General features: G+C 36.3%; 1 protein-coding gene across 11 annotated transcripts in view; it reads right to left on the reverse strand.

Moving 5' to 3' along the window:
• Nucleotides 1–25,084, reverse strand: part of RGS7 (regulator of G protein signaling 7) — a 243,014-nt gene that overhangs the window by 88,363 nt on the left and 129,567 nt on the right. For all 11 annotated transcript variants that reach the window (XM_039569098.1, XM_039569100.1, XM_039569097.1 and 8 more), the window contains one exon: nt 17,188–17,238. In XM_039569098.1, the coding sequence (XP_039425032.1) occupies nt 17,188–17,238 (51 nt within the window). The remainder of the gene's footprint in view (nt 1–17,187; nt 17,239–25,084) is intronic.

Below are 25,084 nucleotides of genomic sequence, written 5' to 3' on the forward strand. Positions count from 1 at the left end.
AAACTTGGGGGAACAGACAAAACCAAAAAAAAATACTGTTTTTTTAGATCGCAAGTGTACACAGATGCACACAGAAATGGTATGTGGTATCTACACAACTATTATTTCCCAATCCTCAGTCACACCCAGATAGCCTCGCTGAGAAGGTATAATTCAAATGGCAGTCAGCTGCTGTAAAGTCAGCTGCTATAGCAGTCAGCTGCTATAAAGCTGCTATATGAATAAAAACTGCAGCCAGAGACACCATGTAAAAAATCTGAGGAAGACAAAGCTCCTGGAGGTGTAACTGGTAGAACGGAGTAGACTGAAGCTTCCTTGTTTTGAAGATATTAATTATCTGATTTAATGTTCCAGACACTTCCTAGTAATTATACTGTGGAAAAGTGGAATGGAATATTCAAAAAACAAATTTACCCAAACCAATTTTAATTTTTTTAGCTAAAAATAGGGAAGTGTTGAGAGTTACAATAGCTAATGGAAGAAGAACGCCTCAGGTGAAAGACAGAAATACATCTTTATGAGCCTGTTGCATTTCAACAGGATACAAAATATTTTATATAAAATCAAAATAACGCTTTGGAAGTAGGTTTGATTCTTAATGTGTATATAATTGCTGGGCTAAAAGCTCAGAAAAAGCTAAAAATTCCATGGTTCACTCTGCTGTTGAACTTTATTTAGCTGAGTGGGTGAAGTGAACAACACATGTACATGGATTGATCAGAAATCATTTTTGTGAGAAGTAATATTGCCCAGCCATCTGCTGTGCCATTACAAGACAGTGATCTTGACAGATTAAATGTCAGTCATTTTTAATATACGTTGTTATACAAGAGTTAGATATTTTCAACGCTTTGGGACAATGTAAACCTGATGAAATCTAAGGAATGAAAAACATACCCTGGTAGTTGAGTTTTGATATTTTCTTTTTAACATAGTGCAGTTTTCTCCTTACTTTAATAATTATTGCATAGAGTAATGACAGTTTGTTCATCTTATATTGCAGGGTATGGTAGTATTGGTGGAACAAGTTGTTTCTTATTATAATGTCCACAGGAGGGAATTAAAAAGGATGAATGTTCCTTGTTTTCTTTGGAATAAACGTGTTTCTGTGCTTTGAAACCCCTTAGAGGGTATCTTTTCAGTGATTAGTGTGGATTCCATTTACTCTTACACATCTCAGGTCTACAGGTGATGTGGTATCTATATTTATTTTTACTCTGAAGTCCGTAAAACACTTTGTGGTATCATACTATTATAGTCTCGCAATATCTGAAGCACCTTGAAGTAATGTCTGAGGGAGTGAGAAATGAAAACTATTTTCCAATTGTGCTCCACTTTCAAACATCCTTTTCTGGAGTCTGTCTTACATTCTATGTGGACAGATTTTCTACAAGGAACGTGACTTGGGGCATTTTGCGTCCTTAAAATTGCTTTTTGATGTAAAAAACAGTGAAAACCCCAAACTTGCAAGTTTTTTGGGGGTTTTTTGGATCCAAAAATGTCAAACAAATGAAAACTTCCTTTTCCATGAAACAGTAAATAGTTTGATATTCTGGGTTATTTGTCGAATCTAAAATCCATCACAGTACTGTAGTGCATTGCTAAGCCACACAGCAGCCTGGAAAAAGAATTAATGAGTCAGAACTTCACAAGCACACATTCATTGTAAGTGTGGAATGCCAAGACTTTATCACTTACTTTCGCCTCACTCCTGCTGTCATTTCATTGCCAGTGTGAACACAAGCTGCAAAGGATTAGAGTAATAAAATACAACCTGCTTCTCACGCTGACATAAAGCGTAGGAGAGGCTCACTGTCTTGGCCTGACTGTGGTGTTTAAAGAGGAGAAAATAAAACAGCTAGAAACATTCTTGAACACCCACAACACCGTAAACCTCTCTTTTGTCCATCTGAAGGATTGAATTTGTAAGGAGAGCAGCACTTGGTGAGAGTCATTTCAAGAAGGATAAAACAGTTGGTGAAGGAAGAGGCACTACTTACCCAAACACAATTAAAATGAGATTCATACTTGATTTCAAGACAACAATCACAAACCACGTTATCTATCAACAAAGCTTCTTACCTAAATAGGTAGGATTTTTCTTGTTCTAGACTGTACCTGCTGATGCCATTAGCAGGGCAGAGGCTTTGGTAGGAGCATCACTCACCAGGTAAGGAGGAAAACTTATCAAAGATGGACTATGAGTCCTCATCTGCCCAAGGCATGGTAATTTCCACCCTTACAGTCTGAGCTGATGTGTAACATATAGTGCGTCCCAAGTCTAGAAACAGTGATGCACACCTGAAACATTGACTACTTTCTTCACAAAAACATCCAGCAGAAAGACAGCTGGGTCTTCCTGCATCCTCCCCTCACCACGTCCCTTTCTGCCACTGTCTCTGATGGGCAGTGTGGTTTGTCCTAAGATAAGAACACCAGGTGAGTATTTCAGGAGGAGTTTCTGGATGCTCACATGATTAGTGTATTCCAGGGATGGGGAGATGAGATGCTCGTGACTGACTTTTATTTGCATCTGCCTGAAAAAAGGTATAAAATGCTTCTGGAGACTGGTCCACTGGGCAAACTGGTCTTCCAAGGCTGGAGATAAATTCTGGGTGGAAACTCCCCCCAACAGCGTCGTTGGCAGAGAACATCCAGCCGAAGGTGAGGAACATTTTGGAAGGTGAGCAAAATGCCCTAAGGTCCAGTCAAATGCAGAGATAAAATCCTAGAGTAGCTTTGTAACTGTGAATTCTGCAAGACCAAAGACTGCAAACCTGTACATTTCTAGCCGAACCTGCTTATATTATAAGCCTTTAAACATCAACTGTTGAATAAATCTGAGACTAAGTGGACTCAGTCATGCTCAGACTTCTCAAAGAAGTTTAGTCTTAGAGAAGTTACTTCTCAGAGGAGTTTAGAAAGGGAGTCTTACTGACTCAACAGGAAGGACCACAACCTGATTATACTATAATCCACTGTACTAGGTTATACAGTTGGTATTTAAATACTGTATTGACAAGATTTAGATACTGTATTAGCAACAAATCTGATCATAATCATCCACATAATCACCATGTCCTACTTCTCATGCCTGATCCAAGAGTGTTTTCTTCATTACTCCGTTATAGGGACACACTAACAGTCCTGCCTTTTGTGCTCACAAGGTGAATGGGGACTGACCTAAATCTGAAATACTTTTATCCAGATAAGACGAACAGAAGTCATGTCACCATGAAAGACTGAAGGAAAGGGGAAGCTGGCCTATGGTTTCTGGAAAGAACAAAACAAAAACAAAGTAAAAACCTTTATTCACTCACAGGAAATGAAAAAGCAAAAAAAAAAAAAAGGAATTATCAAATTGGAGGGAAAAAAAAGAGGTCCTTGAAAAATAAGCTGCATCTCCCTGCTAGCAACACACAAACCCTCCATTTGAAAACTTTTTAAGTATTGCCTGTTAAGTTTTTTATGTGGTTGTTTCCCACTGCATTTCAGCTGACTACACATTAACTGTTGCTATGTCCTATTAAAGTCTGCTTTTATTCTCTTAATAAATTTGTATCTTGAAAGGCAGACCCCCGACATGTCAAAATGCAATGACTTGAGGTGACAACCAAAGCTTTCATGTTGACCAAAAATAATAAAAAATAATTGGAGCTGAAACATGAGGTCTCAAGAAACAAACAAATGAAGAGTGAGGTGCTGGCACTGAGATGTGCTATAACTTCACCTCTGGAATATTTGTTTGTGGTGTTTGTTTGGTGAACAGGAAACATGCCGCTACAGAGGCTGGAGGAAATCCATCCAAGCTGTAACCAACAGGTAAACTTAACTACCAGGCAAAACAGAACATGGCACAATTTGGTAACTAGATTTGGTCACAGTTCATTCAGGACAGTGATGCCTTAGGTTTTAACTTTTATATTTTTCAAATCCTGTACTGCCTAGTGTGTAACTGAAGTTTCTTGTGGCCTGTTAACTACTGTTCTCTTATGCTAGTTAGACATAACAAAGCCTCTCTAGGTTTGCTCTCCAAGAACACCTAGATAGTCCCAGGCCCCAAAACATGTAAACTAAGGCCTCTGAAGAGGAGGGTAAACTTGGGGTAATTACATCATTAACTACAGTTGTAATTGGAGAATTGATCCTGATATGCAAATGGACCAAATTTATACAAGTGTGAAGAACTCGTGACCCAAGGTCCATCTTGGGCGTAGCCTTTTAATTCTCCAGGATGTACCTTGAAGGCCCTTCAAATAAATACCTATTTTATTCCCTTATTCTTGTCTAGTCTCTGTTTTTAGGTGGCATCAATACAGTCATGAAAATTGGCCTGATAATGTTTAAAATTCCCTTTATAGTTTCCCTGTCATCTCCCACCTCAATTTTTTAAAGTACCTATCAATATCACACCAGCAATCAAGCATTCCAGTGGCGGAATCTACCTCTGTACCTACCAATGAAAGTCAGCTTTTTTAAACCTTTTCCTCAATTTCACTATTACTATTCTTTAATTTTTCTATTTTCAATTTTGTAGAAATCACAGATTTTTGCTTTTCTATATACCGATATCTCTTGTCTCTTTAAATTGAAATGATAGAAGGGTGAAATACAAACTCCTTTGAAGTATGGGTTTCCTGTTTTTCCATCTGGCTCTACCTCTGAAACTGCAACTTTTTGGTTTAAGCTTTGATTCCCATGCTTCCTTAAGGAGAAATAGAGAAAATCAAAATCTGTGTGTCTTGTTTTCCCTAATGACTCTCTGAACTTATCTCCATAAGACATTTCCGAACACTTCACTCATTCCCTCCTCCAGTACGAAACTCTCAGCTAATATTTGAAGTCATATGTGCACCCTTTTGAGCAAACCTGCTAAAGACAAAAAAAAATATTTACAAAAAATCCAATTACTGCAAATACACTACTTTTGAGAATTCTCCCAGTTGAAATCTTGTTCCACAGTTTCAAGCATCTGTAAAAGACCCAAAATACTGGACACAGACTACTTCTACTCAGTATTATAATTATTATGCTTCTATTTCAGGTTTTCTTGTATACTGCTTGCCAGTTGCTGCTAGCACACCAGATCTTCCTACTTTTCTCGCCTCCAGCAGCTGAGTCTGCAGACATGTGACCAAATTGTTTGGCTGCAAATGCTCGGTGGGGAAGTATGTGATTCATTCTGCACATGACACCTAAGAATCTGTGCATGTTAGTATTAGCCAGGAAATGTATTTTACGTCACGGTTCCCTAAGATCTGGTGCCCCGTGGGATGGTGTGCTTTCTTGGCCACACCACAGTGCCATTGCTTCTCCCCTTCTTTGTCACACTCAAGGGAAGGCACAGCTCTCCCTCTCAGTCAGCTCTGCTTGGACACCACAAGCACTGCAGCATTTACAAAAGCACAGTCCAAGCATGTGACCAATCAGCACTGCCATAGACAGTTTTATATCTGGGATAGGGTTGTAAAGGAGGAGACCCGTCTTTAAGGCTTGGGACATCTGGGGCATGTGGATAACCAGTGTGGTTGGTGCACCACTTGGATTTGTGGCCAGCAAATATGAAAAGTAAGCACAGGCTTTTTCAGTGCACAAAATATTTGTTCCTGAAGGGACTACAGAAGATAATATTGTCGAGTCAGAGGGACATCAGCTAGAGTGGAGATTCTGAAGCTGGGTGAGGGTAAGCAGTAGGTAGCACTAAATCTCTCAGTGATTACTTCTGGTCAAGATGAATCATGACACTTTTTTTAGTCTCTGTTTTGATATGACTTGCTATTGCACCAACCATTAACTTTGTGTCATTGCCATGCATTGCTATCATAATCACAGAACACCCACTTATGACCAGGCAGTTCAGAAAACACAAAAGAACACACAGCAGCCACAGCTAGAAAAATAACTGCCTCTTTCACTGCACTCAATTCAATAAAGAACAATACAATTTCTTTATAACAATTTTCATACCTCCAGCAAACTGAGAGCATAAAGTACTGAAAATAATGTATTTTTTTCTATGGGAAGAGTGCTCTGATTTTAAAGTCCACCAGGAGTTAGCAGCTTTATAATTGTTGTCATTGAGACACACATCAAGGAAAAATGCCATCAAAGCTCAGGAACAGTAACAACAAAGAATATGGAGGTGGCTTTTCCGGAGAATAACATGTCACTCCCCATGTGATCAGATACAATTATCTGGGATGTACATACACAAGAATCCTCAAGGCAGTTATTAAAAACAGGATCACTTTTAGAGAGTTTTCTTTGTCCATTATTTATAGTAGTTTGGTTGGCAAATAAAATATAGTTCACTGTCCTCATCAAAATGAAGGAGCAAAATTTCCAATGTTGCAAAAGTCCACTTTACACCATTCTGTGTTCCTATTATCATTACTCCCACTCCCAGTGCTCACTTCTCCCCTTTGCAAGGGATTTACACAGATAATTGTAGAGAACTATCAGTTCAGCCAGACAAACTCTGCTATTAAAAATACAGAAATACTGACAGATATTAACTAGCAAAAATAGCTCAATGAAAACTTTCGTAAGTGCCTTTTTCCCCCACAAAAAGAGAAGAGGCTTCAATGAATGACCTATTTCTTCTCTAGTGACAGAATCTAAATGTAGAAGGAAAAGATGGGACTGAAGACAACAGCAGCAGCAAAAGCTATCAAAGGCCTTAAAATAAATTGATAAAATGAACAGAAGTATCTGGTTCAAAATAACGGTCAATCTGCATTTTATAGCCAGTAAAATATTAAATGGCTGAACTGTTAGCTGTAGTGTGCCACTTATCATTTAATCACCCTCAGTACTAAAGGAAAAAAGTTGGAAAATATGTCCTTAGGTTTTAGAAAGACATCCAGGGGAAATCTGGGAGAAAAAATGATGTGCAAATCAGACACCCATACAGACAGCATGATAGGAACTATAATAAAGGATAGAAGGAATGAAAATAAAGATAAATGCAACAAAAAAGGAAGATTCAGGATGCCTTTTGTTGCTGGATACAACTCTGTTAGTGTTCCTATGTAGAATTAGAAGACATATAAGGTTATGAAAATCTGGTTAACATATTATCTTGCATTCCCAGGAATCTCTTGGCATGATTTCCCCAAAGGTTTTCTAAAGGTATTAAGCAGATCATGAGAAAAGCAATAGGTAGAAAGGAGGGAATAAAGGTTAGGCACAGCAGATCAGTGATTACACTGAATAATGTAATATTACAATGAAGTAATAATATTACACTGAAGGGGGGTTACCCACAGTAACTGTGTTTAATAGGTCCTGGACTGTTCAGGATAATCCCAAATTATCTACAGAAGAGTGTGAATCAGACTCACAGAATTAACTAGGTTGGAAAAGACCTTCGAGATCATCAAGTCCAACCTATGACCTAACACCTCCTCATCAACTAAACCATGGCATGGTTATGGACATGGTTTAGTGATGGACTTGGCCGTGCTGGGTTAATGGTTGGACACAATGATCTTAGAGTCTTTTCAAACCTTAAAAGGTCTATGATTCTGTTCCACAGTTACCATGATATAATGTTGCTTCTCACATTTTTGCTTGTTTTCTTTCATGCTAGTGGTTATATTTGATGATGTAAATAATTCCAAAATTTCAAGAGGCAAATATTTCACATTTCTAATAAACTTAAAGGCTATTAAAAGGTTAAGTTTTCCAGTTTAACTGAAGTATTACCATAAAGTAGACAGTAATCAGGAAGCAAATTTTCAAAAGGAAGTGTAAATTACTTGTAATAATTTCTGCATGCCTAACTGAGGTGAATAGACTCTTTTTATGGCTTGGATTTTTTTTTAATTAATTTGAGCCTCAGCTTTAGTGAGAAAAGTAATTTTTTATCACCTGTAAAAATTAAATTCTATTGACACTAGGTATTTTATACTTTGTGGTTCCAACTGTTCTGAAGCTAAATGAGGTATTGCAGCTACAAAACCAGAGTCGACATGGCTGTTGTCACCCACCCCACCACAAAAACAATTAAGATCCTGATAATTTGTGGAATTTGAGTAGATGACTGAATGCAACCAGTGAAATTAGAAAAAGGGAGAGACATTAGAGGGAGAACATCTGAATGGAGAAGTACACATTAATTAGATCCAACCACCAGCCATAAATAAGTGAGAACCAGAGGATTTTATGCCGTAAAATTGGAGCATGAACCATGGAGATTAAAAACAAACAAACAAAAAAAAAATAAAAAGGAGGAGAAGATAGTAGAGGAGTAGAGAAGGAAGAAAAAGAGGGAAGGATGTATTGAAAAAAATGAGAGAGTGCCTAGGAAATATTATTCTGTCCAAGATGAAATGGCAAGCAATGTCCTTTGCATAGTAAATGTGCCTGATCTTGGACCATCACTGTGCCCCTGTGCACAGAGCAGTATTTCTCCACATGTGCTACGGAAAAACTTAAAACTCTCCTCAGGTCAATTACTAACAAAATCAAGAGGGCCTCACACTAACCTTCCAGTCACCAAATACTACATATGACATGTAAATATCAAAACATTTTTGTTTACTTGACTATAAATAGCTGCAGCAGCTGTCGGCAAGATGAAATAGGATTTCAACTGCTTTTATTCAATTAAGTTGGCCAGATTTAAAATCTCACTTCCACCTACTTGCATTTTTCATTACTATATAACACAGTTCTTTGGCAAACAAAGAAGCTGAAATCTAATGAAGTCTCTAGACAGTTCTTTAGCTGCTTTTAATTAATTATGCCAGTGTGAATTGGGAATTAGTAAATGTTCTTCCTCTTAAACCTCCAAAACTTGGTATGGTCCCAAAGGTTCAGAAGGAGGCTGTCAAACAGTAAGAAAACCATAAAATTTCCTAGTAACTTTAGTAGAAATGAGATAAAATATTTTATTAAGAAGGTCATTATAATTCAATTTATGCAATTAAATAATTAGCTTTATTTCTAAATGTTATCAGAGTTCTCCCTAAAAGAGCATAATTTTTCTTGGAGTCCTCATTTGTGCTTTCATCCTCAGCTAAGTCAATATATGTTTGTTGTTATTAACAGTCAGTAACATAATAGTCTCTGACCACACTGCTACTTGTTTAAAGAGTTGCAATACAAGCAGACAGGATGGGGAACAGATGATATTTTCAAATCAGCAGGATTTGGGATCTGAAGCCTGTTATTTTTAAAATCTGATGCATCAATAAGGAGTTAATATAGCCTTTACCTATATTTGCCTTATGCTAAAATATTTCTTCCGTATTCTGAGTGGCAACATCAAGGAAAAGATATAGGTACAACACCCAGAAGGAAATACACACTTTAGGAAGACTAAGTTCCTTAGAAAAACAATGTGGAGAATTTTCGAAGAAAACTAAGGAAAAATGCCTGATTTGGGATTTCATTCTAAAAACTGATTATAAAGCTTTTCAGACCTTATAAATCACTGAGGAGAAGCAAGTATGACTTTTCAATAGCTCATCTTATCTATAGATTTATGACAAAGCTGTGTACTTTGACATAACTTCATGGGTAAAGATTTCAATTGTGCAATTTAGATTTAAGGCCTAACTTGTTCTGTGACAGAATTAAAATCTTCCTTCAAATGGTGCAACAGAGCATCTGAAGTCCTTTCCAATGAAATTACTTAAAGATTAATGACGTTTCAGCTTCTATTATCTTGATCAGGTAACAGTTTTAACATTAAGCTGTTATCTCAGTAGGCTTGTTCAGACATATTTTTTTAATCAGTATTTTTTATTCTAGTCAATACTTTTTCTTCCTTTTCTCTCAATAAGACTCTGAGACCTCAGTGAAATAAAGCCCATGCTGCCTACTGAATTGTAAAGAATATGCTGATTGTTGGTTTGTTTCAATTTTTCAAATCTAACTGGATATCAGACACATTTTATAAACTAGATTTTGGATTTTAGCCTGAGATGTAGCTTAAAGGCCATGTTACACCTAATACTATTTTAAAAGGCACCTAGTTAAATCTTGTTTCATTGGAGTTAAAAATACAACCTCCAACTTTGTGCAGAGGTTGGAATTTCACCTTTAATGGTTAAAACAAAGGATGAAGGAGTGAATGTCATGTGAAGGTATTATACTTAATAGTGAAAATAATTCTGAGTAGAATCTGGAGAATTTGATATTAAAGGCAGTAATTATTTCCTATTAAAATAAATATCTTTGAAGTCATCACCATGGAACCAGAATTAGTATTAAGAAAAACTAAATTTAAAAACTCAGTTGGTGCCTTGTTTTTAACCAGAGAGAAGGAACCATCAATAGAGTTCTGTTTTATACAGAAAATGTGTATGTCACACAAGTTATATTTGAATCATAGAATTATAGTATGGTTTGGGTAGGAAGAGACCTAAATTTCATCTAGTTCCAACCCTGCTGACATGGTCAGGGACACCTCTCAGTAAGTATAGTGGCTCAAAGCCTAATAAGAACCAAAAGAGATCTATTTTGAGTCAGTATGCTATTGACAATATCAAAGAGGTTGCTGACAGCAACAACTTTACAGAACACATGCATTTTGTCATACCAATACCTAGTACTATCATTTTATTTTTACAACCATTTTATTGTACAAAAAATTATGCTAGATAGCAGCAAATTCCATACTTGTCTTCTTTACCCATTACTTCAAGATGGACATTTATTTATAAATTAAGCAGACACAACTCATTTATATTTCCCAGGTAACCGAAACGTTTATAAAATTTCTTAATTGCTGGAGTGAAAAACCAGAAACTATTTTTTATGAAATCTTGCAAAATAATGCCTCCTCAAGGCAATAACAAATTTTATTTAGACATGCTTAGCATGATGGAACAGTTGTAGTAGTTTGACCTATTTGCTTGTGTGAAGGAAGAACTTTGTAACTAATACCATGATAACATACTTTGCATCATGACACTGATAACATACTTTGCATCAATACCAGTCACAAACTTTGTATCTTCCCTATAAATGTAAAAAAATTTTCATTTTTAACCAGATGCCACACTACCAAAAAGATCAGAAGAAATGACTGCTCCTTCAAAGAAAATTGAAAATGAGTACAGATGTAGCCTACCACCTATCTACAAGAGAGGAAATAAAATGGCCAAACTAGGAACATATTAATCACTTTCAAGAGTGACTACAGGGAAATGAGACTGTTCAAAGAGTACTGGCACATTTGTGGAAAAACAGCTCACTCCAGGTGGCCCTGCAGGTCTCTGTGCTCTTCAAAAACACTCCTAACACACACAGTCTATACAGGATAATAGATTATACTAATCTGGAAGAAGCTTCAGTGGAAAAAACATGAAATCCATTAAATCTGATACATCCTGTCACAATTGAATTGTAGTCAGTACACCTCTGTTCACCATTTACAAAATCTCTCTAAAGGCTTTGGGCAAATAAAACAGCCTCTTCACATGAACATTTAGCATTGCACTCCTGGAACCTCAAGAGTGGCTAGAAGCCCAATGATTACCACACACAGGTAAGTACCACCTATGTTGAATGTAATTATAGGAAACCTGACCCACATTTTTTGCATGAGTATCACAATGTTACTATTTTTAAAAAAGTGTCTGTAAATTCTGATATTTTCCATTCTCAAACAGAACTTTGTTTTACTTTCTTTTTGTTCATCTGAGATAAACGTCATTATTCCATTGAAATGTTACAGGATCTGACAAGCTCAGATCAAATTCACCCAGTAGAAGTAAGCTGGGAATTTAGTTACACTAGAATTGACAAAGGCTCATGAGGTTTGCTATCAAATAAAATGTGCCAGAATTTCTATTAGGTATATGAAAAATTACAGTGTCTAGTGTCCCTGGTTTCCCAACATGAGGGGTATGGTATGTGTGCAGGCAATATAAATTATTTTATTTCGGTTTTGGGTTGCTGGTTTTTTTTAAGATTATAAAGGGGAACATTCTACTCTTCTTGCACTTCCCCAAGTTTAGATTAATGCAGAGACTGCAAAGATAAGCATGGCCTTTTCATTCCCTTCTTTATTTCTTCTCATAAGAGACTCTTTTCTCTGTTAGCAATCTCTGGAAGTACCTCCCTAGTGCAGTTCCCTAGTGCTGTTTCCCAAATGGCAATTGTTTAGAACATCTTGTCTGGCTCCTGCTCTTTGCTGCTACCTTTCTGCATATAATTGGGGAAAGGGAAAACAGGGAACTGAACAATTTTTCAAGTAAACTTTCATAAGCTCAAATAAAAATCCTAACATTTTTCTTTTAACTCTTTCAAGCAAGTCCTGTGTATTATCAAGGTCATTATTAGTATAGCAGCTGCTGGAGAGAGATTTGAGTACAAAGCAAAGGAGGGAAAACTGGAACAAGCATAAACAGGTGTTGTGCTACTGAGCCCTCCCTTTTTCTTTCACTGGATCAGTGACCACAGTTTTCATGGACGCTAATGGGCATCTAGTTACAAATTAGTTGCACCAGTTAAGTGAAAAGACCATAAATGGTGAGAACTGAAACTGAAAAATCACAGGAGGATGTAAATACCAAGGTAGTCTTTTTTCATTATAAAAGTAGATCTAGTCATATATATTTTTGGCTTTAATGTAATTCCTGATGTCTAAGTGCAGTACCAAACTACTTCAACAGACCGCCTAAATGAGCTGGAGCAGGGCAATGTGAGTGTCGAGGTCAAGCATTCTAGAGTGGCTGCAGTGTCTCTGCTGGGGCAACCATCCGAATAAAGTGACTCCAGCCAAATTCAGCTGCTTTGCAGCTGTGAGAAAAATAAATAAGCAACACTCAGGAATAAAGGTACTGTAAAGGAACATGAGGATGATGTCTAAATACATTATCTACTCTTATTATCTACTTTTCTGACACATCTAGAAGAAAATTATTCAAGGGATGACTTGAAGATGAAATCAGTGTTTGTGAATAACACACATTTCATTGTGAAAAGACTGGAAAACTCATACTGTTCTTTTTCCTTCAGGAGACAACAGCATGATTTACTATTAGCATGTTGAATATTACAGAACAGAGAAATCAAGTGTTTGCCAAAAGGGCATCGAAGAAATCAGTGCAAGAACCAAGTACAGGATTAGTCTCTTGGCAATTTGAGCTGCAACCTTTAAATCAGCTCATCTGTCATTTTTGTTCTATTTTTTCCACTAAGGATTAAAAGAACTTCAGTTGCTGGTGTGGTCATTCTGGTGCATTTCACATCATTAATGATCACTTTGAAAAAGAAAACACAATGTAGAAAAACAAAGTAGATTTTCCACATTAAGAGTAATTGGCAACATCAGTGAAGAGTCAGCACTCACCCTGTAATGGTCAATTCAACAACACATGTCTAAGTGCCAAACCACAAGCCCTTACAATTCTGTAAACTCAGTTAATTGCTTCTTTTCAGGTTGAGATCATGCTTACATTTATTCCTGAATAAAACTTCGCCATTAAAATTAACTTGGACAATTCCTGTTCCTTAAAATTTTACAGATGAGTTGTAGGCTGAAATACAAATATTTTTTAAGTACATATTGAAAAGCAAACAATGTAACAGCAACTGTACCTTGCCTTGTACACAGCTATTCTGGGCACAAGCTCTGCTCCACTGAAATAACTTCAAATCTGGTACAATTTAACAGAATCCACCTAGCATCTCCAGTTTATTTTCTTGATGGAGATCTACTGCAGCAAGCCAAAATCTTTCAAATATTCCACTGAAAATTATTTTCCATTTATGAAAAATCTGCATGGTTTTATTGACTGGTAGTTTACAAGTTCCAGCTTGTTACTATTTTTTACTGGAAATTGCTGTTTCCAGGTGAGAGCTTTACACTTATTACCACATTGAAGCAAATGTTGCTGTCAGGCCTTCTTCTACCTTTGGTTCTCCCACTATCCATAGAGCTGCCTACTTCATTTCCACTTAAATGGTATTGGAGCTGTATTCCCTATGCAAAGCAAGGGAAAAAACTACACTAAAAAATATTACTTTTTTATATATGAAGTATGGCAGCATCAGTAGCGTTACTTTCTCCTTACTAGTTCTGTGTTTTATTAAAGAACAAGTTGACTGAAGGAGTTAGGTGTTTTCACCCTGGAGAACAAGGCTCGGAATGGGACCTCATCACAGTTTTCCAGTACTTAGAAGACACAGATTATCTTCACAGGGAGCCACACTGAGAGGATAAAGGGCAATGGGTACAAGTTGCATGGAGAGAGGTTTCATCTATTCAAATTTTTTACAGTGAGAACAAATAATCACTGGATGAGGCGGAGTTCCCATCAGTGGCGGCATCCAAGATGAGACAGGACAGAGTGCTAGGTAATCTCACCCAGGTTTGCCTCTCCATGAAAGTTTGGACCACATGGTCTTCTGAGGTCCCTTCTAATCTGACGCCCCTTCTGTGAATCTGTCTACTTAAATCGCAATTTACCTGCCTTGCTTGCATGAGTATTTGCACAGCACTTGTAGATGAGTTGTGCAAATAGTCCTTACATTTTTCTGGACAGAATAGAATATATCTTAAAATATGAAATCCAAGGTCTACTTTATGTTGTTCTTCTAGGTATGTGGCTGATATCAGATTTAGACAGAGATGATAATTTTCAGTGCAAACTGAGGCATTATTTATTTCTGCATCACAAAACTGCATAGCTTCACAAGTGATTTGTAACAGGACCCTACAGGGAGTTTTAAAAGACAACCAGGTTAAACTCTGACACACTGGTTAAAAGCAGTCAGAGGACACTGGAAATCCAAATTACGGTGACAACATATTGCAGAAATTTAGGTCTTTTCCACATGGGGTTCTAGATTGACTTGTCCAGAACGGAAACGAAAAGCCACACACTTACGAATTTTGAAAAAACAGAACATTTTCAGAAGTTCTGTCATGTGAAAAGCTCTTGCTCACCATCTCTCAAGTTCACTGTCATGTGGCAATTCTGAGCATTACCCAAAGGAAGCATTTAGGGCTATTTGTTTTCTGAAGATCTGAATTTAACCAGTTCCAGATAGCTGACTTTGGACTAGGACCAATATACATAAGACGTTTTTGCCATTGTGGACAGTTTTTTCCATCCGTGTAATCTGAGAGGATAAAACCCAGTTTCAGCTAAATTACTGTGGTGTTTTGGTTACATATGTTAGTAGTTTGTGTGTTTGTTTAATTTTAATTGGATATGAACATAAGGAACAAGGAGACTTGGTTTCTGTTTAGCATAAGCTTTTCCTATTCCAAATTTTGCAACAAGCAGGTAATCTGAATGACAGCCTATTCCAGTATCGCAGTTCTGGTTTGACAAATAAAGGTTAAGCTTCCACATCAAATAAATACAAAAATAGTAAATACAAATAGGTGAGTGTTTTGTAGCCAACAACTGAGAAATGCAATATCACACTTAGGTCTCTCTTGAAACCTGCACATTACCTTCAGGAAGCAAACGTACAGCACTGTTCAAAGTTAGTTAAAAATGCAGTGATCTCTTTAATGTAACATGCCAATACATTGTGAACTGACTACTTCCAAATATCAAATTACATATTGATAGTTCCTTGCTGCTCAAGTCGCAATTTTAGATACAGTGATTTTGCTTTTTGCCGTGATCATACTTTGATTTGTATTTGTAATTTTACAGAAAGACACATTTAAAAATAAAGACAAAAATAACTCCCAAAAACCTAAAAAAAAAAGCCTGAAACAAAGCAAGGGAAAAAAGCATTTTTGATCATTTTTAAAGAGGGAAGATTATCTTTCCTCTAAACAAAAGAAAATGGGAACTTCCACAGAATATTTTATTTCTACAATTCAGCATTTTCTACTAGAAATCATTCCTTTACAGAAAATTTCTGATCAGGTAACTAGATTCCAGTCAATCAAGGAAATAAATAATAGCTAAATGCAATAACCTGAATTACCAAAATATGGGTATGGATCTAATATCGACACCCAACTGAGATGGACAAAGACTCTCTAATGGTTTAGAGTTAGAAAGTGTATGTTTATTCCAGCGCCGGGCAGCTGCATGGGTAGCTCCCTGATAAGCAGTGCAAAGTTACAAGCCAATACAAAGTCTATTTATCTACAAAAGTTATGAATATCCAAAATACAAATGCATATGTATAACATTGATACCTCCCATTCTCCACTTCGTATGGAATTTAGCTTAAATGTCATTAAGCATGCATGGTATGCTCCCTGAATTGGGTCGGTGGTCTCGAAGATGAGGTAAAAGTGGTCTTCCTCGATTTGACCTTTCTGCCTCCCTGGGTTTTGACAAATTACTTTTGGTGACCTTCCAGTTCCTCTTTGTGGGACTTATGAATAGGTTCTCAGATGGGGAGGAAATTGATAATTGTTTACGTTCCCTAGATCTACTTATCAATGTTTCTGTCTCTCATTCTAAGCACAGCTAAACAAATATAAAAGTGACAGGAAATCAGTTATTTAGTAATCAGTTACTCGCATCTTGAAAACTCATTTCAGGTCCAGCTCTTCTTTACTAACTATTAACTTTTAATTAATTCTAGCTGGGCCTAAGCTCACTTCTATTTTAACTACATTCAGCGCAGCTAACCTTCTAACTAAATCTTTATGTTTCTTTTAAAATCTGTATTTCAAACCAAACTGTGTTTCCTGCTAGCCACACAACAAACCAGTGGCAGAGTTTGGAACCAAACCCTTACTTCCATGTCCCAATCCAGCTGATCAAGCAATGAACTGTTCTTCCTCATATGACTGATTTTATTTGCATTTCACTTTCCATTTAAGATGCTATGAAAGTGTCCAAATTTAAGATTAGCTTTTAGTAACAGTACAAGAATGTATTTTAGTAGTTCTATTTATTTTTTATATATTGAAAGATTCTGTAAGAAAACAGCATGTATTTAACAAACTATTTAGCATAACACTGAATAAATTCCTCATGGACTCAAACACATTTTCTGCCAAAGAACTACCATTATCATTGTTGTCCATCAAATTGTTTCCTGTTACCTGCAGCAATCAAAGGGATAATCAAAATCCTCAGATTCTTAGCAAAGGTTTCTAAGATTTGATGTCTGTTTTGCTATTGAAATTATACTGGTCAAATGCTGTCTTGTCACTCCCGCTGCAGCAGAAAACAAAGTCAGGTCCAATAATTTTAAAAAAAACAAACTAGAATTTGAAGACATGAAAACAAAAGAAATTACCTGGGTCTTCTATCGATAAATTCTTCGTTAACCATTGAACAATATCTGAACCTAGGAGCAAAAGAAAAGGCATTTATAGATTAGTAAATTTTCTCTCCCTATTCTTCAGATCCCTGAGGCAATTCATATTGTTCTTCCATGGAAGAGATCTACATTTTTTGCTCAGTTTGTCTAGAAAAAAAACCCACTGGCCATTCTATTTTAGTTTAGTTTCTTTTTTTAGCTTTGTTTTAGCAGTGAAACACAGCACTTTTTTCTTCAGGCAAGACTTATAAAACGTAATAGAAGTGCATTAAATGCGCAGTAGTAGTCTGCATTTTAAAAATAACACTACTTCGAAATTTACATAGAAAAACATTTTATTAACCTATGTTTCCCCCCCTTAAAAATTAGTTTACCAGTAAAAGCATATTCAGTTACCTACATATGGACTACCAATGGATCAAATTCCACCTCATGGCTAAGCTCTCAACAAAATTCATTTTTCCCTCAGTGGTAAAGTGCTTTCCTTACCACTCCAGTCTCCCTTGCTCTCCATCCCTTCATTTACTGCATATCCTTTTCTTTCTATTTAATTTCCTGCCTTGTTTTAATGTCATGTGCTATTGCCCACCTCTTAACACCTTTGACACCAGGTTTCTTCCTGCCTTTTACACTGAGTATCCTTCCAACCTCACCTCCTAATTCCTAACCCCTCTGCTCCTCTTGGGCATGCACTTCTATCAACTGCACTTCTATCACACTTTGCACTTCATGCCACAAGCTGAAGTCAGACTTGTTTTTCAGGCAGAAAGCTACAGTTGAACTTCACTCACTGTTAACATGATTTGCAAAATAAATTATGAAGCATTGCTGCGGACAAAAAACCCAAACCACAATCATGATTTAAGCAACTTGAAATAACCAAACTGTCTTAGAGGGAAAATGAGTGAAACACTAGGGGATGTTACATGCATGTTCTTCGTGGTTCATGATACCTCCAGTTCAGACAAGCAATGTAATAGAGGGAGACATCACATATTTCCTTATAGAGCCAATATTTAAGTTGCTCATCTATTTCCCATGAAGCATTATAAAAAAAATTCTTTGATAAACCTTAGATTTAAAACAATAATAAAAATTTATACAACTCACACAAATATAAACCAAATCAATAAAATCTCTTGAATGTACAATAATATATAACACTAGAATATGGAGCATATTTCCCCTGTTGCTCCCTAGATTCATATTTCTGCCTGTACTTTACATACTGCTTAATTTCCTTTGCTTATCTTAAGGCACTGAAAACAATATTTTAAAAAGGCATTTCAGAGACGGAAATTTACTTCTCCTTACAACTTTCATTTTATTACACTTAGTGAATAGCTCTATCATATATTTTACAAAGCCCCATTGATTATATCATAGCTTTCCCTGTGTGTATGCTTTACTAAATTGATTACATAGCAGTGAAAATCTCTAGAGATTTAACAACCATGTCCAGAGGAGACATTTTCATTACTATGTTAAATGTCTAAATTTTGAAAGATATTAAACTGCAGTGGCACTGTTTCTCACAGCATTTATATGGCTTTATACCTCAAATGAGGCAATTTACCTTCGCATGCTGTTGGAGGTATACAAAATGTTAGAGAGAGATATTCCTACCCCAAAAATATTCTATTTTTATAAATACAACTTTAGTCCTTTTTTTATACATATGAAATTTACAAGGCTGACGCTGACAGAATTTTAGTTTAAGATGAAACTTTATAAGCCTCAATGACGCAGTTCCAAGCATAGCTATATTTTTCTGTCAGCTGACTAGAGAAGTTAGTCAGTCCTAAATATTTCCCTAAATCTTCAAAGATCAAAGACAAAAATTAGAAAAACAACATGACATTTTTGAATACTGATTTTTTACTTTGTCTTCTTTCAAATCTCTAAGGTACCCTATGGGAAGAAATCTTCTTTTCATCTCACCTTCAAAAACTTCTTTCCTTTTTGCATCTTTTGAAAACTTTCTTACAGTGACATTCCTCAGTCCTGTATTCCTCAGTCCTCAGCTCCTGGCCTCATATTTGCATATACATGGTCTGCACATCACAAATTTCACCTCCATATGCTCCACTGTCTTTTGGCTTATTATTAATAAGAGTGGGAAATGGGCTTCCTTGAAAATGGCACCATCTGATTATGAAAGTTCATTGATGCTCTATTCACACTTTATCCTGAAGCCATTGCCCTGGCACTGGAAAGCCTGGACAGGAGTTTAAGCCAGCTATTGCACTTGAACACACTGATGATTTCAGATGCATGACTTTAATGACAGATGAATAAATACCAACATCAAATACTCTCCTTCTAGTGTGAAAGCTATTCAAGTAAAATCAACTTGCAAGTAATCTGTCATATCACAAGTGAGAAATGTATCAGTTCATATTTCTTTGGGAGATCTTGGGGCCAACTGTAGTCCTAAAAGTATAATAAAGGTATTAACTTGTAGAGCTTGCTGGGTGTTTTTTTAGCTACTGGTTTCAACATCTAATCAACAATATTGTTTCCCTTAATCGTTCCTGTGCCCTTTTCTAAGGTTTATTACTTATGCAAATGTGTTTCTAAAAGCAAAATCATTACTCTAATTTCTTATCTCAGGAAAAAAAACAAGGCAACAAAACAGGTGAAAACAGGAAAACAATACTTCCTGTCAGTGTAGCTTCGAAAAAAACTGACCAGTAAATTCATGTCAGTTTTAATACGCGACACTTCACATCTATAGGAATTATGATCCAAGACTATAAACATCATTATTTGTAAACAAGAACTAATACTTATAGGATGAAAAATCTTTAACCTTCAAACCTTATTCTGTCTTATCACCAGAAATCTAGAAAAAAGACAAAGTAGTCAGATGATATAAATTTTGTGGAAACCACTACCTTGGTACTGGACTCACCTGAAAAGGAAAATTTTAGCAATCCAAAATAGAAAATGTTTGCTGCATCATATACTCAGTTTTTGTATACCATTTAATGTGTGATAGCAATGACCCAGTTATAACATTGTCAAAGCAGATTCTTGAGTTCTCCAGGTCTCCCTGCCTCACTTCCACCAAGCAGCAAAAAAGGCAAATTGGCTATTAGATCTGCAAGGTCTGGAAGACTTCAGTCAAATTGCTGACTGAATTTTGAAATCCCAGAAAAACCTTCAATTGCCATGCCAATTTCTAAAGCAAATGAAACTGGACAAGGCAAAGTAATAAATTTTAATAATATCTTAAAACTAACATGAGCAGAAAACATTTGAAAAAATGGGTTTTTTTAGATATAGAGCCTGAAAGCCAACTGTGAGATTCCTTAAACACCAGCACCTATCCAGATAAAAGCAAAAAAATTCACAAGATCTTACTCAAGCCCAAAAATTATAAACTTTAATCTTCTTTAAAGAAATAGGCAAAAATATGTCTATGTTCATATACAAACAAAAAAGACTCAGTCATGTTCTTTGTAAAATGTACTTGCTGAAAATTCCACAAGTGGTTAATTTTAAATTAAATGGTCCAAAAACAGCAGTTGCTGAAGCTGTCACAGATCTTAAGAAAATACTTTTTGATGAAAGCATGCTATCTGAACTCTGCAATACTAATTTCCAAGTCAAAGTCATAATGCCAAGGCAATGCGAAGGTTACCTTTCAGAGAAAATCACCTATTTTAAACAAGTCCTTACAGAGTACATTTCCAAAAGGTGCTGGTTCTGATCTATAGAAAATTTCACAGGAATTATAAATCAAATTTTTGCTATGCCTAGATGCAATGAGCCATGTAAGCCTTGATCTGTCAGAAAAAAGATATGATATTAGTACTGCAAAAGAAAAGCAAAATTCAAAATGCTCTATCTTTTTCAAAATTCAAAAACATATTTAGCGGAAGGAGAGACAGTTGCAAGAAAGCATATTTTATTAATCAGAATCACAAACAAAGAGACCACTGAGAAACTTAATGAGTTCTTACTTCATAAAGAGACAGGTTCAACCTTGCAAAGAAAATAGTCTTTTGCTGTTAATATCTCAGTTTAGTAACTAATACCTATTCTTCTTTTTACTTTTAGACCTCAGAGTATTTGCAGATGATGAAGAGGGAAGGTGACGCAGGAAGCCCCCCTGCACTGAGGATACCAAGAGAGAGGGTTTTGCTGTTGACAATCAAGATTTTTGCCATCTGAACTTTCAAGGGCAATGTAACCCTCACGCTTATGTTTGCCCAGCACTGTGACATCTGGGCAGATGGGCCTGTTTGGTGCCGAAAGGCAGGAGCAGATCATTCAGGTGCTGCCTCGAGGGAACCTCTTGGTCAGCTGGCTCAGCTTCAGAGCTTCACCACCACCTAGCCTTGAGAACCTAGAGAATTTTTTGCAGGGCAGCTCACAGTACAGAAAACTTAATAAACATGACTCTAGAAAGTATCAGTGTCTAAATTTAAGACAAGACTATTACTAAATTACTAAGGAAATAATACTGTATTTCCACTGTTTCTCTTTATTTTTTATATTGAGAAAGGAGGGTATTGGGTCATTTTAACTTTTGTCTCCAACACCATCACTTCATGGAAATTAAGGTTAGTCACTGATATACTCTTCAAAATCCTTGGCCATGACTGAAAAAAGATATAAGGTGCAATTTCATTTCTCACCACTAATTCAGATATTGGAAACACAGAAAGTGGATTAGATAAACAGGGAGATTGTAAAAGCCAGCGGTCTCTCAGGTTTTCAGCACTAGCTGTTTTCAAACAAAAATTGCTGTCTAATGGAGAGTAGGTCTCTACAAGGAAGCGCTTTCACTGGTGAGAGGGACAAAAATGATCTGCATTCTCCTTGAAGTTTTCACAGTCACAAACCATAGCATTTGTTGCCACAGATATATCAGCATGGATATTTTACAGTTTCTTTTCTTTATCTGAGAAGCACAGTTTGTGTATGAATTCTTCATGCATATATCTGAAAGAAATCAAGTACCATATAGTTACAGGCAGAAGGGCAGAGGGAAGAAAAACAATGGCTATACTATATATGGGTTAAATTATGGAAAAATACATTATTATCCAGTACCCATACTGGATTATTCAGATTAATTTTTCCCTATGTCTATTACAGCTGAGCAAAGAGAGGCTTTGCATCACTTGATTGCTGTGTCCACAGAAAGGTAAAAGAAGGATGCAGGGACCCCTCTCTGAGGCTGGCATTGCAAAAGTGCTTGAAGGAACATAATCCCCATAAATTATTTCCACCCTGTGTTTTTAGCTAATAGGTTTTTTCTTTCTTTTCTGTATTCTTTTGGATTAATGTAAAATAGATTTATAGGTTTAAGTTGGTACAATTTTTTATCATGAGTGGTAACAGAGCTGACACTGTGATAACTTTAATACCCTGCTGATTGCACTTACATATTTAATTTCCTGACCTTTACTATTTAAGTTGGTTGACTTTTTAAAATAAAAAACATCGAGTGCAATTTGATTAAAGAAATTATTTACATCTCAACTTCCACACGTATTTCTGCTACTTGCTTTTAAGAATTACTGATGAAAACAAATGCAGAAACTTACTCTTTTGACTTCTTATAATTGGGGGTGGACCATGCATTTGTTTGAGTTCTGTTAAACTTCAAGGAAGCTTGTACCCAGGTGCAAATTTTAAAATGTCATCTGAATAATATTGACTGTACAGAGAATATGAGATATTTTAATGAAACTATTCAAGCACAAAATTACAGTTTTCTAGTTTTGAAACAATATAAGCTGAAATATACTTTTTTCCAAAGTGAAGGTGGATACAGGAATTTGAAGAAATAAAACCCTCAAAGGAATCATCCTGCTGCTTTTGAGTTGGACTCTTTCATTCTCAGCTGTAATTCAGAAATACTCAAGCCTAGAAGGGCAGAACGGATCCATAATTCTGGCTAGCCTAACCTTGTGAAGAACGTGTTTCTTGATACTGTTATGACTTTCTGCTTCAGACAGGAAAATTCATCTACATTCATATTGTGAAAGAGCTAATAAAGAATGCGAAAATCTCTTCCACTTCCATACCTATATGAAATAAATCAGTGGTGCTGACCAACAAATTCCAGTAATGTAAACACTTCAGTCACACTCTGTGTCATAACCAAGCCTCAGAGCAGAAATCCAGTTCATAAACACTAAAAGGATAATTAAATATGGCTGTGTATCTGTGCCACTCTTTATTCTAAAAGTGTCAATCCACACAGGTCCCTATCTCCTCCAGCAAAAGGAATTGCTGCTTCTTTCCAGCAACATTTATCTCTAAAGTTTCCCAAAAGACATCCTCTACTTAGATCTCTTCCACAGCCACAAATGACACTAGCCGTGCATAATTGGCAATATGCCAGTAACCACAGACGAAACTCCTGTAATCCCAAGGCTCTTATCCTAAGCACTAGAGTTTAGCATCTTGCTGAAGAACATTGCTCCACACTAAACATTTGCAAGACAAGAGTGTTGCTGTTTAGAAAAACTAAGTAGCATGAAAGCCCTGTACAGCCTGTCTACTGCAAAGGAATTTTTATCCTTTCCTTCAAAATGATGTAAAACCTTGTGATCTTGATGAACAAGAATAGAGTATCAGTGTGCACATGACATGTAAAATCTTAAAAGATTCCTCTATGTAAAAAATATTTGTGGGGGGAAAAGCCCATAAAATATAAGCACAATTTTGAACACCATAAAAAAACCCTGAAGAAATTTCATTTATGATAAATCCTCACCTCCAAATAAAAAAGAAAAACAAAACAAAAACCAAACAACCAACCAAAACCAGAAAAAAAAAATCACACTTAGTTTTTAACTACTGTATGCTTTCTTCAAGCAAAACTTCTAAAGACTGAGATAAACAAGGAGGCCAGGAGACTTACTAGTGAGACCTACTTGATTTCCTGTTCATCAGAAATCTTAAATAATGGCAAAAGAAGATAAGAAGCTAAGTGACTTCCAACTTTTCTCATCATGATGTGCCATCCTTCTTCTCTCAGTCAACTCCTTTCCTTACCTTTCAAACACCTGCAGACACATTTGGGTACTATTAAGAGAGAAACAGCCAAGACTTCAGCTACTCATCATGTCTTCCATCTATCATTACCTTTGGGAACTCAAGCTAAATCACATCCTCCAAAACAATTCTGGATCTAATGCCAAGTGGAGAGCAGGAAGCCTCCAAACAGCAAGCACAATGGTGTCCATGCTCTTCACAGCACCAGCGTGTACTGTGTAAATCAACCAGCAATGAGGCTGTTCTGCAATATCAATGCCCCAAATTGTAGGTGAGTGCCTAGTCACCAACTTAAAGAAAATATTTTTCTATCTCTCTCTGTCATGATGTAATTTCTTTTTAAAATAATGAGAAACTCCACATGGAAGAGAACAGTTTCTACTGTCTGCTAATTACATTCTCTAAATAATGAGGCAGCTTAGTCCAAATTTCTGCTCAGACACAAGGCATTTGAACCTGAGTGTCTCCACCTCAATCTTTAGGCATTCTGGTTGGGGCATTCTGGTTGTGGCCCCTTGTAGGAACCCAGAGTGCCGAGAATATTTCTCTGACTGTTTTTAAGGGTTTTTACCCCCTTGGACAACACTGGTATAGCTTTAAACCTTGGAAAAAATTATCAACAGTCAGACAACAACTAGAAAATACAGTGGTATGAATTAGGTGATAGACTACTATGTAAGATTGTCATAGGGTGAAAAATTTAGAGGTTTTAGGCTTCTCTTTATGGTAAATAGATAAGAGTAAAAAATATCAAAATGGAGGATTGTTGTTGTTCTCTAGACCTTTTTCTCCTTCTTCTATTACTCCATATTTTGCAGTAAAAGTAGTTTGGATTTATTGGATAGAAAATTCC

This window comes from Corvus cornix, chromosome 3 (genome assembly GCF_000738735.6).
Source record: "Corvus cornix cornix isolate S_Up_H32 chromosome 3, ASM73873v5, whole genome shotgun sequence".
Lineage (NCBI taxonomy): Eukaryota > Metazoa > Chordata > Aves > Passeriformes > Corvidae > Corvus > Corvus cornix.